This window comes from Ranitomeya imitator, chromosome 4 (assembly GCF_032444005.1).
Source record: "Ranitomeya imitator isolate aRanImi1 chromosome 4, aRanImi1.pri, whole genome shotgun sequence".
In the NCBI taxonomy this organism is placed as follows: domain Eukaryota; kingdom Metazoa; phylum Chordata; class Amphibia; order Anura; family Dendrobatidae; genus Ranitomeya; species Ranitomeya imitator.
Window position 1 is genome coordinate 571,281,932 of NC_091285.1, and position 14,967 is coordinate 571,296,898.

At 43.3% G+C, this 14,967-nt stretch overlaps 1 protein-coding gene across 1 annotated transcript in view; it reads right to left on the reverse strand.

The window, feature by feature from the left end:
• Nucleotides 1-641: 641 nt before the first annotated feature.
• Nucleotides 642-14,967, reverse strand: part of CHSY1 (chondroitin sulfate synthase 1) — a 44,446-nt gene continuing 30,120 nt past the window's right edge. Inside the window, exon 3 of the mRNA XM_069766324.1 lies at nucleotides 642-4,384. Coding sequence (XP_069622425.1) covers nucleotides 2,792-4,384 — 1,593 coding nt within the window. The 3' untranslated portion in view covers nucleotides 642-2,791. The remainder of the gene's footprint in view (nucleotides 4,385-14,967) is intronic.

A 14,967-nucleotide genomic window follows, 5' to 3' on the forward strand; every position in this document is an offset into this window, starting at 1 on the left:
GCCGAAGGGTCTAGGGATTGGAGGTCTCTCTCCTCTGGTATTCTAGATCATATCAGAGGAGAGAGAAATAAATAGGAAATCAGACTTTTTTTTTTTTTTTTTTTTTGCAATTGCCATTATTCAGCGAATAACAGCGATCTCAAGACCCGAATCATGTTCTCCAGGGTCTCAACTACCCCCCGGTAGCCAAGACCCCAGAGATTTTACAACCTTGGGGGGTGCTATACCCTTATTTCTCAGCGCCGTTAAAAAGAGGCACTGAGGAATAAGTACCCTTAACTGCCGCCGTTAAAAGCTGTATCGGCGGTCATTAAGGGGTTAAAGGGAATTTGACAAACAAATGAGAAAGTTACAAATGTAGATTTCCCCCAGAGGTTTTGCGGAGATGTAGAGTGGGCCGCTCTGTATAGTCTGCAACTTTCAATCAATGATGAAGCAAGCCTTAGAGGGTGAGGGTGGAATAATAGATAAATTATTTTTTCTACATAATTGTTCAATCCAATGTGATGATTAAAGTGGAAAATTTTTTGGTTAACACTGAGCAGGAATTGTAAACAAATATGTATGGCACTGTGGGACGGACATTTTACACATATCCACTTTGATGTGTAACAAATGAAAACCTTAGATGTAGATTTTTTTTTATATATATTCAACATTTTATTAAACATTTTAAGAAATCAACAACATGGTGACAAAAAGAAAACTCATTAAAAAAAAATCCCAATAATTTAAAAACAAAAAACAGTGTCCATAGCACTCCCACCCAAAATAACAAAAACTGTACGAGAAGGATGAGACCAGAGGACCCAGAGCTCTGGTTAGAGATTCTGTCTTCTATTTGGTACAGACATCAGCGCCTTGTATCCATTGCACTGTACCCTTTCAAAAGAAGGTGAGATGACATTTAAGGCACTGAGAAATGTCCAATTATTTAAAAAAAAAATTATGAAATTTTCACTTGATTCCTAATTACATTCCAACTTTGTACTGTATACCTGATTAACATGGTCTGAGTTGTGTCAGTCTGGAGGAGCAGTGTGTTGGGAAAACATACAGTAGAAAAAAAAACAACTTAACCCAAGGAGTGTCCACTTAAAACAGAGGTAAGGCACATTGTAAAAAACAATTTTGACAAGATGAGATGTTGGGAATGTGCAAGCGTTTGGTCATAAAAAACGTGAAAAGACTAACACATTAGGAGCTTCCGAGATGGCAAGATTCCAGTATCAACATTAAGGACACATTGTATGGTTTCAATGGCAGAAGGATCGAGTCTGTACATACAGATCCTGCAGTGTACCATGGTCGTCCTCGACGTGTCCTTCACTGAATGGGGGAACTGTTTTCATGTAAACGGACCTAGTAGAAAACTTCTGCTATGGCTTTTTTCAATTAAAAATCAAGACATTCAACAAAATTGTAAAACTTGAAACCTAGAACTAAACTTTTTTTCCCCCCTTTTAAATCTGAGCATTGCATAATTCCTTCATATTTGGTATGCATTTTACATTTATTAACCAGTTCAAGACTTGACCATTGCTGTCGTTTCAACCCCCCCACCTCCATTTGTGACCAAGCATATTCTGCTCGCATCTGTATCATGCATTTTACACAATCTTTTTTTTCGTTATGGCCAGAAGGGGCTATTAAAATACAATTGTAAAAATTATGTTTCCTATCTGCTGAAATTTTCATGCAAACATTGTTTTGCAATTTTTCACCAAGGACAGTGTTTAGAAAACAGACTTGGACTGGAAGCCTACATCACTTTAAAAAAAAAGTCCTTCCCTCTTTATTTCACATATTGTGTCCCTCGGTTTTTTTCTTTGTGGTGGTGGTGGTGGGGTGGGGGGCCGAGAGTGGGGATTTCAACATTTTAATAATTTTTTATTATTGCCGATATCTCCTGTACCTGTAGTTTTCATATAGCAAGCTAAAAAAAAATAATAATAAATAAATAAAATCCACCGCCGCAGAGCCGATCTGGTACCTGCTCCCTCTCGGGGATCACATGAGGCGGACGCCCTGTAGCACTTCCTATAAGTGTTCAGTGATCAGACAGGCAGAGATGGTAATAAAACAATGCTGCCTTTTCTATGGGAGGTCCAACCGTGACAGCCAGCTCCCCAATCCTGTAATTTCACAATCTCCGCGCAGCTTTTTATTCTGCAATGATGTTCAAAACGTTCTCTACATAGTGATTCACTTACTGACCCAACATTTTAAATCAATGGGCAAAGTTATTAAAACACACACAAAAAAACAAAAAAAAAAAAAAACTTGTACAAGTTGACATTTAGATGAAGAAAAAAAAAAAAAGAAAAAAAAAAAAAATGTCGTTTCAAATGTGAAATTTCTCTCTATCCACAGTCACTATTACATTTTACCATACATATTTTAAGTTGCTCCCAAACGGACAGTACAAATGAATAAGGTCTGTAGTGTCACAAACCATAAAGCTGGAACAATGCAGGATCCTCTATGAACACGGACTTTGCATTAGGGCATGGAGTAAGCTAGAAGAACTAGGTAACATGGAATGTGAGAATACACGAAGTGGATCACAAAACTGTTCAAGTTGTCATATTGCAATGATTGCAAGGCAAATACTGATCACATTTCATTTTGTCAAAAAAAAAAAAAAAAGCCCATTCACAAACAACGCTTCATAAAACATTAAAAATCATTAACAAAACCATTTACCTTAAAAAGAAAAAAAAAATATTTTTCAAAAAAATAAATTAGATGGCTATGAAAAGGTTCATTTTGAGCCAGCAGTGCTGGCTTATTAGGCTGTCCTCACAGAGTCATTCGTGTGAATGGTTTTACCAAATGTAGAGTCATTTTTCTCAAGCCAAAGTTCGGCAAGCCGCTGGGTAGAACCATGAGTAGACGCTTTTGACCCCAAACACATTTTAAACTGTTTAGGATCAAGATTGGGGTCACAAAACACAGGATGGTGTATGTGGACCACACCCACCTCCTGACTTCTAAAAGTCTTTAAACCTGCTTGTACCACCTTATTAAATAGGTCCACGTCCTCCAGTCCCCAGCCCTGAATAGAAACATCAAAGCCTCCAGCATGAAGAAGGTCTCCTTTATGGACGCAAGTAATGCCAAAGCCATAGTTTCTCCACAAACCAGTTTTCTGTGTAAACACATAATGGTTGTCACTAGGAACCTTTCCGGCATAGACAATCTTTGGGTCATACTGGCTGAAGATGATCGGAAAATACATTTGTTGGCCAAGGATGGTGTTAGCCCTACAGCGCTGAAGAAACTCTGAAGTGAATACCAAGTCAACATCACAGAAGAAGAGTAAAGAGTCATTGCTAAATTGTGAAGATCCAACCTCTAGGGCCATAGCTCTCGAGAACTCCCCAGTAACCGATAAGATCTGCAAATCAGCCTTTGGATATTTTACCCGGTAATCTCTCATGAGATCGACTTGTTTTTCCTTGTCAGGGTTGGCATCGGAATTGAAAAGCATAATGACCAGCTTCACATTTTGGTTGGGAATGAGGCAAGTCTTTTCAAAGTTGGCCATGAACCTACTAAACATTTCATAGCGACCAGACAATGGCACCAGTATGTTGACCTTTGTATCTTTGAGTTCTTTGTGTTCAACCTTGGATGAAGTGAGCTGGAACGGGACAAACATTTTAAGAGAATTAGAAAGAAATGACAAAGAACCTGAATCTTGGTTTATTCTATTGGCCAGCTCTTTTGCATCGATCTCTTCATGCTCCATGAACTGAATTTTGCTGAATGTCTGTTGGAGGTAGGCATGTCTCCGCACGGGGACAGTCATTTTCTTGCCTTTGTGCTTTTTGTACAGTAAGAGTAAATCCAAAACATACTCTGCACCATACAAAGGATTGAGTCTGCGGTACCCATACTGAATCTCTTTAAAGTCAATAATACGACCACGCGTTTTGGCATTTGCATTGATCATTTCCATAACTTGCATTACAATATCATCAAGAGCTTCCTTTTGTGAAGCATCCATCCCACGCCTAGGAGGTTGTCCATCTGAGGCAGAATACAGATATTTGCCAGTGAGAAACTCCCATTCCAAGATTTCTTCCCGCTGGCGAGGTTGGTATCGCATAAAAGAGGGAGCCATTCCCAGCTGCAAGTCATCCTTGTGAACTTCTGTGCTGCTGTATCTGCTCATAAGCACGATTTCCCGGTGGAGCTGAATAGTGCGATAACGGAGCTCTGCGATCTTACGGCTCAGCATGTAACTGTGCAGACGGTACTGGTAGGGGGGATTCTTATTGGGGTGTAGGGTGATTGCTCTATGAATCTTGCTGTTGTGAAGGTCCCGAATGTAGCCCTTTTTGTTTTGTTCATAGTTCTCATAGAATAATTGCTGCATCTGGGGAAGAAATAAAGAAACGTTTTAAATTTCTGTTGCTTTACAATCTACATTCTCTTCAGATTATTTAGATGAATGTTAATACAAAGATTATAATCCCTTTAATACTATGAAACACTACACGACCACTCTACCAATGCACATACAAAGACTGAGCTTATCGCCTGCTCAAATGTCATATCTAAGAAAGCTAAGCCATATGTAAAGGGGAACTTCTAGAAAAATGTAAGGAATTTGGAAGTTTCTTAGAAATGCAAAGACAAGACATGGAGAAAAAAAGGATTCACTGGACAAGGAGAGTGGTAGCAATAGTGCATAGGAACAGTAAAAGTGGAGGATGGCTGGGGATACAGTAAATTCCTAAGTAGAAGTCCAGGGAACAAGACAAGAATGTGAGAACACGTCACACTGCTTAATAACCAGGACTGCCCTATGCTGACAACGAAGGATTTATTAATCTCAGCAATGTTTTAAAGGCGGACTTTACACCATAGTGCCAGAAAAAAAAAAACAACGAAGCATACACACATTTCACACTGCTCCCATTATTTCATACTATTACCTTAGTCCCTTACGCGAGTGTGTTTTCCATTTTAATTTCGACTTTTGTAGGCAATTACTGACCCCCTTAAAATTCCCATGCCACTCCAGTGGTCTCTGCTGTCAGTCAAGGGCTTGCTGCAGCAGATCACTGGTCTCAGCAGTCATGTACTGTACATGCAGACATCAAAGCCGAGGCCAGTGAATGATGAACTGGACATCAATTGCTAGTACTGGTGGAGGCGAGCAGGGTGGTGCCGTTGGAGTGCGAGGGAATTCATGCAGTTATGACTACTACTTTATTTCTCCATCGCAACATTTCAAAACTCACAGAAAACTCCTTTAAAATCAGCACAAGAGGCTTTGCCATAATACTACATAATCAGGACAGTAAGATCCTCAAGCATTTTCATGGTTTGGCTGACTACAGATAATTAGTGATGAGCAAGTCTGCTCGTTACTCAAGTTTTCTGAGCATGCTCGGGTGTTCTCCGAGTATCTTGGGCGTGCTCGTAAATTATGTTTGAGTCCCCGCAGACAAAAACAGTCTACGAGCACGCCAAAATACTGAGAACACCTGAGCATGCTCTGAAAACTCGAGTAACGAGCACACTCGCTCATCACTATAATCTTTTATACATAGAGGTGTCAGAGCCCCACTCCTCCACTTTTGCAACCCAACATATGATCCCAATGTTTTCTTGGTGGAGTTATTACTCTAGGAAAGGATAAAGCTGAAAGTTCAGATGCGATCCTCGTATACAGACTTTACATGCCTGTTCAAGTGGCAAGAACACTGAGAAGGACAATTGGGAAGGAAAAGAGGCTTTATCAATAGCAAATATGCATCAACTTAGGATAACATCCACATATTCAGGTTTTTTTCCCCCCACTGCCATTTCTAATGGCAGACTTCACCAAAAGGACACCAATCCTTCTCCACTTGTGTTTACCCAAGGCCTGTGAACGCCCTAAAGTCCCCTCATCCATTAGAGGAGGAATGCTTGTGGTACAGCTGCTGTGGACTACCTTGGCTGCTTTCCAAAATTCCAACTAAAGAGCATGCGTTGTGTTGTGGGATTTTAATGAAGACACGCTCCTGCCAGGCAGAGTAGAACACATTGGATTAGACGGGCTAAAAAGAAGGCCCGTTTTATAGAGAAGCTGGCCTCCAGCCTGCAAAGTGTCCCAGAGGATTTCATCACAGTCAGAGTTTGTACTGCAGATTCAGGCTCCGATGTAGCATATTTCATAAACAAGGCCCCGTGTATAATGATATATCAATGGATAAGTGCGAGCAATGTGTGTTGCCTTATTAAAAGGGACGGGTTCAGGTTCATCACTGCCGGGAGATGGACTTTCAGATACTGAGTCCAACTCCTGACAAGAGGACTTTGCCATGCACTTCAAAAATAATGTAGACAAAACAAGGAAAGTCTTTATTGTTCACCCACCACAACTCCTTTGTATAACAGACCAATGCCCTTACCCCATAACCTCCCTCTACAACATCACTGAAGGGGAAAGTAATCGGTTCCTGTCCAAATTACACCTCACCACTTGTGCACTTGACCCCATCCCATCACACCTCATCCCCAACTTCACACTTACCCCATCCCTAATTCATCTCTTCAACCCATCACCAACTTCTGGTACTCTCCCCTCAGCTTTCAAACATGACACCCGCACATATCCTCAAAAAACCATCCCTCGACTCAACCGCTATGTCCAGCTATGGCCCCATATTGCTGCTCCCATTCGCTTCCAAACTCCTTGAGCAGCACGTCCACGCTGAACTTTCCTCTCACGTTTCATCCAACTCTCTCTTCGACAATCTACAATCTGGCTTCTGCACCCACCATTCCACTGAAACTGTTTAGACCAAAAACTACAAACTACTTACTTACAGCCAAAGTTAACAGACAATTCTTTATAAGGCTAGGTTCACATTGCGTTAACAGCAGCCCGTTCAACACATGCGTTAACGTGCTGCTGTTAACGTAAGTGCCAAATTTTGCTAGCGCTAGCGCAGATAGAGCTAGCAGATGCTCTATCTGCGCTAGCAGTGACGGACCTGGAAACGCTGCAGCACGCACCCCAGGGTCCGTCACTCAATGACGGCACATCGCTAGCGCATGCCTATTGTGGGAGTGCGCTAGCGGTGTGTCCGACAGTGATTAATGGCGGCATTAAGGGACTGCGTTACACCGCGTTATGCCGCAGTGTAACGCAGTCCGTTTAACGGACTGCCAAAACGAAATGTGAACCCAGCCTAAGCCTCCTCCTAAACCTGTCCTCTATCTTCAACACAGTTGACCTCTGCCTCCTACTACAGATCCACTCTTCATTTGGTGTCAGACGTTGAACTATCCTGGATCTCCTAATACCTTAAAGGGAATCGGTCACCCCATTTTAGGCCTATAAGCTAATGCCACCGCCATCAGGGGCTTATGTACAGCATTCTATAATGCTGTAGATAAGCCCCCGATGTAACCTGAAAGATAAGAAAAACCAAGTTAGATTATACTCACCCAGGGGCGGTCCGGCACGATGACATCCTCTTTGCTTCCGGTCGCAGCTCCTACGCAGGCGTATTTTGTCTGCCCTGTTTAGGGCAGAGCAAAGTACTGCAGTACGCAGACACCAGGAAAAGTCAGAGAGGTCCGGCGCCAGTGCACTGCAGCACTTAGCTCTGCCCTAAACAGGGCAGACAAAGTACGCCTGCGCAGGGGCAGCGACAGGAAGCAAAGAAGAGGATTACATCGTATGAAGATGGGAGGCGCCGGACCCGGACCGCAACGCCCATCAGACCGGAACGCCCCTTGGTGAGTATAATCTAACTTGGTTTTTCTTATCTTTCAGGTTACATTGGGGGCTTATCTACAGTATTACAGAAAGCTGTAGATAAGCCCCTGATGGCGGTGGTCTTAGTGTATAGGCCTAAAATGGGGTGACAGATTTCCTGTAACAACCGCACATTTAGCATCTTCCTACTACCACACTACCTCCTCATCCCGCCCTCTCTGTTGGTGTCCTTCAACGCTCTGTCCTAGGACCCTTACTCTTTTCCATCTATTCCCTTGGCCTGGGACAACTCAAAGTCCTATGGCTTCCAGGAATATATATACGTTGATGACACTCAGGTCTACCTCTCTGGCCCAGAGGTCACCTCTAACCTCTATGCTGTCCAGAATGTCTATCAGCCATATCTTCCTGCTCCTCTCACTTCCTCAAGCTAAATGTGGACAAATCTGAACTAATTATCTTTCCTCCATCTCATGTATCTTCCCCATCTAATCTACCACAATAAATGACATCACACCAGAAATTCGCTACCTCGGAGTAAAGGTACTGTCACACTAGACGATATCGCTAGCGATCCGTGACGTTGCAGCGTCCTCGCTAGCGATATCGTCCAGTGTGACAGGCAGCAGCGATCAGGCCCCTGCTGTGCTGTCGCTGGTCGGGGAAGAAAGTCCAGAACTTTATTTCGTCGCTGGACTCCCCGTAGACATCGCTGAATCGGCGTGTGTGACACCGATTCAGCGATGTCTTTGCTGGTAACCAGGGTAAACATCGGGTAACTAAGCGCAGGGCCGCGCTTAGTAACCCGATGTTTACCCTGGTTACCATCCTAAAAGTAAAAAAACAAACACTACATACTTACCTACAGCCGTCTGTCCTCCAGCGCTGTGCTCTGCTCTCCTCCTGCTCTGGCTGTGAGCGTCGGTCAGCCGGAAAGCAGAGCGGTGACGTCACCGCTCTGCTTTCTGGCTGCCCGGCGCTCACAGCCAGACCAGAGAAGGAGAGCGCCGAGGACAGACGGCTGTAGGTAAGTATGTAGCGTTTGTTTTTTTACTTTTAGGATGGTAACCAGGGTAAACATCGGGTTACTAAGCGCGGCCCTGCGCTTAGTTACCCGATGTTTACCCTAGTTACCGGGGACCTCGGGATCGTTGGTCGCTGGAGAGCGGTCTGTGTGACAGCTCTCCAGCGACCAAACAGCGACGCTGCAGCGATCCGGATCGTTGTCGGTATCGCTGCAGCGTCGCTATGTGTGACGGTACCTTAACCCTAGACTCTGCCTTGTCCTTCAAACCGCACACCCAAGCTCTTGCCACCTCCAGCTCTAAAATATCTCCAGAATCAGTCCTTTCCTCCACTCTCAATCTACTAAAATGCTTGTACATGCCCTAATAATCTCCCATTTTGACTACTGCATCCTCCTTTGGCCTACCTGCCAACACTCGCGCACCGCTCCAGTCGATCCATAACTCTCCTGATATCTTCCCTCACGTAATCTCTGTTTCCCAAGATGAACTCCCCACTTATTCACTTCTCACCAAATAGACTCCAAGACTTATCCCGAGTATCCCCCATCCTTTGGAATTTTGTGCCCCAACACGTCCGATTATCCCCCACATTCGGACCCTTCTGAAGGAATCTGAAAACCCATCTCTTCAAGAAGGCTTACAACCTGCATGGACCATGCTGCCACCTCAACACCATCAGAGCTACTGCAACCCCCAACCTACTGTCTACTTCCTCATCACCCTGTAGAATGCGAGCCCCCAAGGGAAGGGTCCGCTTCTCTCTGTACCAATCTACCAGTGTTAGTCTACTGTAAGTGATATTTGTATTTTAGATATAGCCCCCTTCTCATGTACAGTATCATGGAATCAATAGTGCTATATAAATTATTATTAACTTTTCAAGCTCAACTTTAGCAATTCACTGAAGGAGAGGATTCTGCTAGTGTAGTGCACATTAAGTATTTGCTGCATTTTTGTGGCTTTTTTTCCCCACGCAGTGGTCACAAACTTAAAGGGTTTCTTAATACCAGCAAAGTGAAAGATTCATGAAGTCTCATGCAGCCGTTGCTTATTTTTTTCCCTTGCAGATTTGAAGCAGTTTCATTTATATCTGCAGAGGTAAAGTATTAAAATTAGAGGGGTGGTACAGCTTAAACATTTTTTTCCCTGAAAAAAATGTTTCAGGTGTTGGAAGAGGCTGGAACCCCAATCAAGACATCAGCGTGGCTCTTGTTCTGGTTTGTGCAACACAGGCACAGGACAGAGACAGGTTAGGGCCATATGGCGCTAGTCACATGACCAAAGTTTTCTAGCCATTACTGCTACAACAAGGTAGCGCAATAACAGTGAATGGGGTTACATTGTATTAGTACAACTGCGTTGGATTTTTTTGCAACTTGTCCTAGTACCCTCAAAGGTCACAATTCAACCCTGTCCACTGCAATGTAGCAGTGATACCAAGCAAACTTTGGTCGCATGTCAGGTGTCACAGCCAAAGTCGCTGTGTAGCCTTATTAAGAGTCAGCCGTCAATGACAATATTCAATTATACTAGTATGTTGCATCTTTTGGTTCTTTACACAAACCAAAACCTTTATTCAAGCTCAACAAGCCCTTTAATAATCCAAAGCACATTAAGCAGTTTTGTATGCCAGAGGGCACCAACAAAACTTGATACATCACCATAAAATTAATGGCAGACAGCGTATAATTACGCAGCTGAAGGGTTATATTTACTTGTATGAAACTACATAAATAAACGGCACGCCCCAAAATACTACAAGTTGAAACCCATCCAGAAGTGCGGATCATTACGTGCTGACCCGTGCAACCACAAGCCAGGAGTGTTCTGAAAAAAAGCAGAGATTCCATGCAAGCGAGCAGATTTATACGCAGAGATGGGGATCGGGCACCGGCAGAGTTCTGCCAAAGCTAACATAAGCCCAAGCACACTTACTATAGCAGCATACTCTCCAGCCGAGCGCCTGATACCGAAGGCTGCTCTGTATGTTCCAAAGCAGGTCATCCTAGGTAACATAACTGACTGGGAGCAAAAGCAACAGGATGTTCAAGGCTGACAGACCGGCAACGCCACCATCTACCCAGTCACAAGGTCCTCAAAGGCACTGGCCAAAATGCACACCTTTTGGCCAATCAGTAAGGTTTATAGTAGTGGTGTCTCGTCCATCAGCAGATGTTGGAGGAAAAGTATGGTGCATGTTGGTACTGAGCATGGCTGGTCTTTTATTTCTGATGACAAATATGTTGCTCCCTGACATATCTGACACCACAACACACACCAATACTAAGCAATTTCAAAAAGTAGAGGGGTTGGCACATAGTCGCGGCAGCCACAGTTAGTCATTAATGTGTATGTGAAGTAGATGTCGCGATCAGATCAGCACCTGGAAACATGGATTTGGGTGACCCCAAATTTTAAATTTGTTGTTTCACAAAATATCCCAACTATAAGAGACTTTAGAAGGCTCGATAAAACCATGACAAGAAAAACACTGCACTAAAGTTGGCAATAGCACAGATAGTAAAGGGTTCGTTATGTCTGAACCCTTGGCACATAACCCCAGAATAGGAGCTTAGCTGAGCGTTCATGTATCCTCTCTGCGGAGGGAAAAGGCGGCTATCCCTTTTATGGACAAAGTGACAACAGTTTTAACCTAACCCACTGTATAAATGCCACCTCAAAAAACAAGACCAACATCTCAGAAAGAAAAAAAAAATATTTAAAAAAAAAAAAAAAGCAATAAATAGGAAAGGACTGGCTGGCTTCACAGGAAATGTGCTGCTGAAGAGTAGGTGATGCCAGGGAAAAACTCAACCGAGAGGAAACCGATGATGTGGCACAGAAGAAAAAGGAGATGTCACCAAGTCACTGGATCTTTGTATAATACTAGGTATAAAAAGCCTTTTCTGGAAATGTCTGTAATAAGCATCTGAATACACATAATTAGGGAGAACAAACGTTTCACTTTCTGAAGGCCGAACAGGAGGTTTTAGTGCCCGTGGTCCAACCACAAGGCTTTGCCTTTTATTCAGCCTGCAGGAAGACAACCACTTCAGGCCAGACAGCTGTAGACAAATGAAGGTTTGCAGAAGATTGTGGCCAGGGCCCAGGAGTGTCCTGAGGTTTAAGGAATTCCACATTTAACTACTTCGAGCACTGGTATAACCTGCGTGCACCCCTACAAAATCATTACTCCATGCATATCTTAACTCGGAGCCTCGATATCATTAGATGGGTCATGTGTAAGCAGTTTCCATTGCCCATTACTACACAAGGGGTAGTTGCCGCTTTTATGAACTTCAGACTTCACCTATAGCAGATGCAGACAAAAGAAGAAAATGATAAAACTGATTGGTATCTATATCTTGTACACCAGAGACTAGGTACTAGTTGAGATTATGGTGTCATCAATGTAAGTATATAATAATTTAGTGTAGATTTGGCCTATATAAACTACTTTGTGAAAAGCTCCATAGTTGATCTCTACACACTCTGCATTAGAAAAGGACATGTCCCAATACTTCAGGTGGAGAAGCTTTTAGGAGGGCATTACTTAGACGAAAGGCAGAGAGGGAACATACTGAATAACAAAACAGGAAAGCACCAGGCGGGCGTCTGGTGACAATATGGGAGTCTCTTCTTGTGCCCTTTAGCAGTTTGAGTCCGGCCATCAGAAAAAGGAAGTTTATAGCATTTTCAAATAAAATTTTGCAGGATATTAAAAGAAGTGCAGGATATTACTCTGGATTTACATATAAAAAAAATTAAATGAATGGAGATTCTTCTAAGAAAGGCAAGTTCTTCTCGTTGCAATGGAAGCAGCTATACCGCAAACTATGAAAAAATGAAGGGTTGAGTGTTTAGATGCAATGATATCCTCTAAGGTCTATACTGCCCAACTTAAAAAGTAAGACAATAGCAAACACATGCCATAAAGTAGCTGCCCATGAAGCAAGTCCTAGGGATACTACACAGCAGCAACACAATACAGCAACGCCTGCCTAGTCACTTCTCACTGAATTGTATAGTGGCCATGACCAAATCTGTTGCTCAAATCAGTCCTGGTGAGAATTATAATGCTTTCATACTATGATCGACAATAATTGGGAAATCTATAACTGGTGATTAAAAAATAAATAAATACAAATTAGGTGGAAAAGGAGGTGGAAAGTTAGAATACACAGGATTCTTAGGCTACGTTCAGACTAGCGTTGCGCGCCGCTGCGTCGGCGACGCAACGCACGACGCACACAAAAACGCGGCAAAACGCACGCAAAAACGCTGCATTTTGCGACGCGTGCGTCGTTTTTTGCCGAAAATCGGACGCAAGAAAAATGCAACTTGTTGCGTTTTCTTGGTCCGACGCTAGCGGCAAAAAAGACGCAAGTGTTGCAAAACGCAACACACAAAAACGCATGCGTCCCCCATGTTAAACATAGGGGCGCATGACGCGTGCGTCGCCGCTGCGTCGCCCGACGCTAAGGCGACGCACACTAGCAGAACGCTAGTGTGAACGTAGCCTTAGAATGATAGAAGAAGCTGGAAGATATAAACTATCATTTTGTGGTGTCTGCACCAGCCTTAAAAAGAAAACTAATCCAGATCTGGTCTGGCATCAGCAAAAATGTTTATATTTTAAGTAGAAATTTTCCTGCCAACACCATAAATTTTTCTGCAAAAAACAAAAACACAAACATGCCCTAAAGGTAGACAGAAATAAGTCACTTTTCAAGGGTGAGATTATGTACTTTGGGCCACCAACAACAGAGCGTTGAGTGAATTCAGCCTGTGTTTGCAGACCTGGGTTTGTATTCGCCATCTCTTGTTCCTCTCTTGCTGGCCTTAGACAATTATGGCTGTGGTCCAAGAATAGAGCTTGGATTGTATGCTGGAAATAGAAAGTCAGCCCAACAGCTGGGATTGAGGTTTCCTAGATAAATTCACAGACTCCAGTCGCCCTTTCATTCATTCTCATTTTGGAGTCGCGGGTGGACAATCACACACATTTTCCGGGTTCTGTCCTACAATTTACATTCTAACAAGTGTCTGGTGAAGTCAAGTTTAGAACGTGGATTCTTAAGTTCCATAAGGAATTACGTACATGCGTCTTTGAAATGAGGCATTTAGTAGCAGCAAGTTTGGGTCATAGTATATGCAGTTTAGTTCTCCTGAATGGTCAGATCACCAAAATGCTTGACAATTCCGGTATCTACCAGTTTGCCAGCTGGCACCTAAACAAGAGAATGCAGGGTATTCTGACCTCATACTTCATCCACTTTTTGTGGATGATCAGGCCATACCTATTTACCATGCAATCTAAAAACTTTTCAGAATTGAAAATTCATATTTCCTAGAGCTGAGCAGAAAGATTTGCAGGACCCTGGTCTAGGCCACATCGGTAGTCTGTGATGGCCCGAACCCTGAAAACTTTCTCCCATCTACCAGCATCCCCTACAATTCTTCTGCTTTGTAGGTCGAGTGCTACATAAATTGTTGCGGTGCTGGAAGCCAAACCTACTGATCAGAAAAGGCGACATGCCGGCAGGTAGGAGGAGGTTCACTGGCCTCAGGTGGCTACAAACATGTCCACTGGACCATGCTACCGGCAAATCAGTTCGCTGGATCTGAAATGGAGGCAGTGGAGCAATCTTTAATTTTACAATCTACAAACTGAGGTTTTTGGTGGCAATTCTTCAGTCGTGGAGCACATCACTACAGAACTGCTTCCAGAGCATTAACCTTATGGATTCAACATGCAGAGCCGGAGAGGGTATACCGGCTACATTAGTCGCCCCTGAATGTTTATTCAGTCTTCGGGTGGGAAACCTCATTTCCTGCCTATTTTACAAAACATTCACCCGACATGTGTCATTACACATCGGCTCCTGGTTTCAGCTTTCCACTCTCCTTGGAGGAGGGTGAAGGTAAGGAACAATTACTTGTACATACAGATGAGCGTGGAGGGTTTCCAAAAAGGGGATTTTAGACCAGACTAATCAATGAAAGAATAGAGACTTAGGCAATGCAGAGACTCGTGCCAACAGGGACATAGAAAGCTTGTAATAGAAATCTTACACGAGACGCTCCTAGAGAACCTTGCACTCCCAAGAGGGAATCTGAGGTGATCTCACATGGCCTATAAACTTTTCCTGGCTGTGGCCTGTCAAAGGATTCATGCCAAAAAGGAAAAATGGGTGGACCAAACAGACA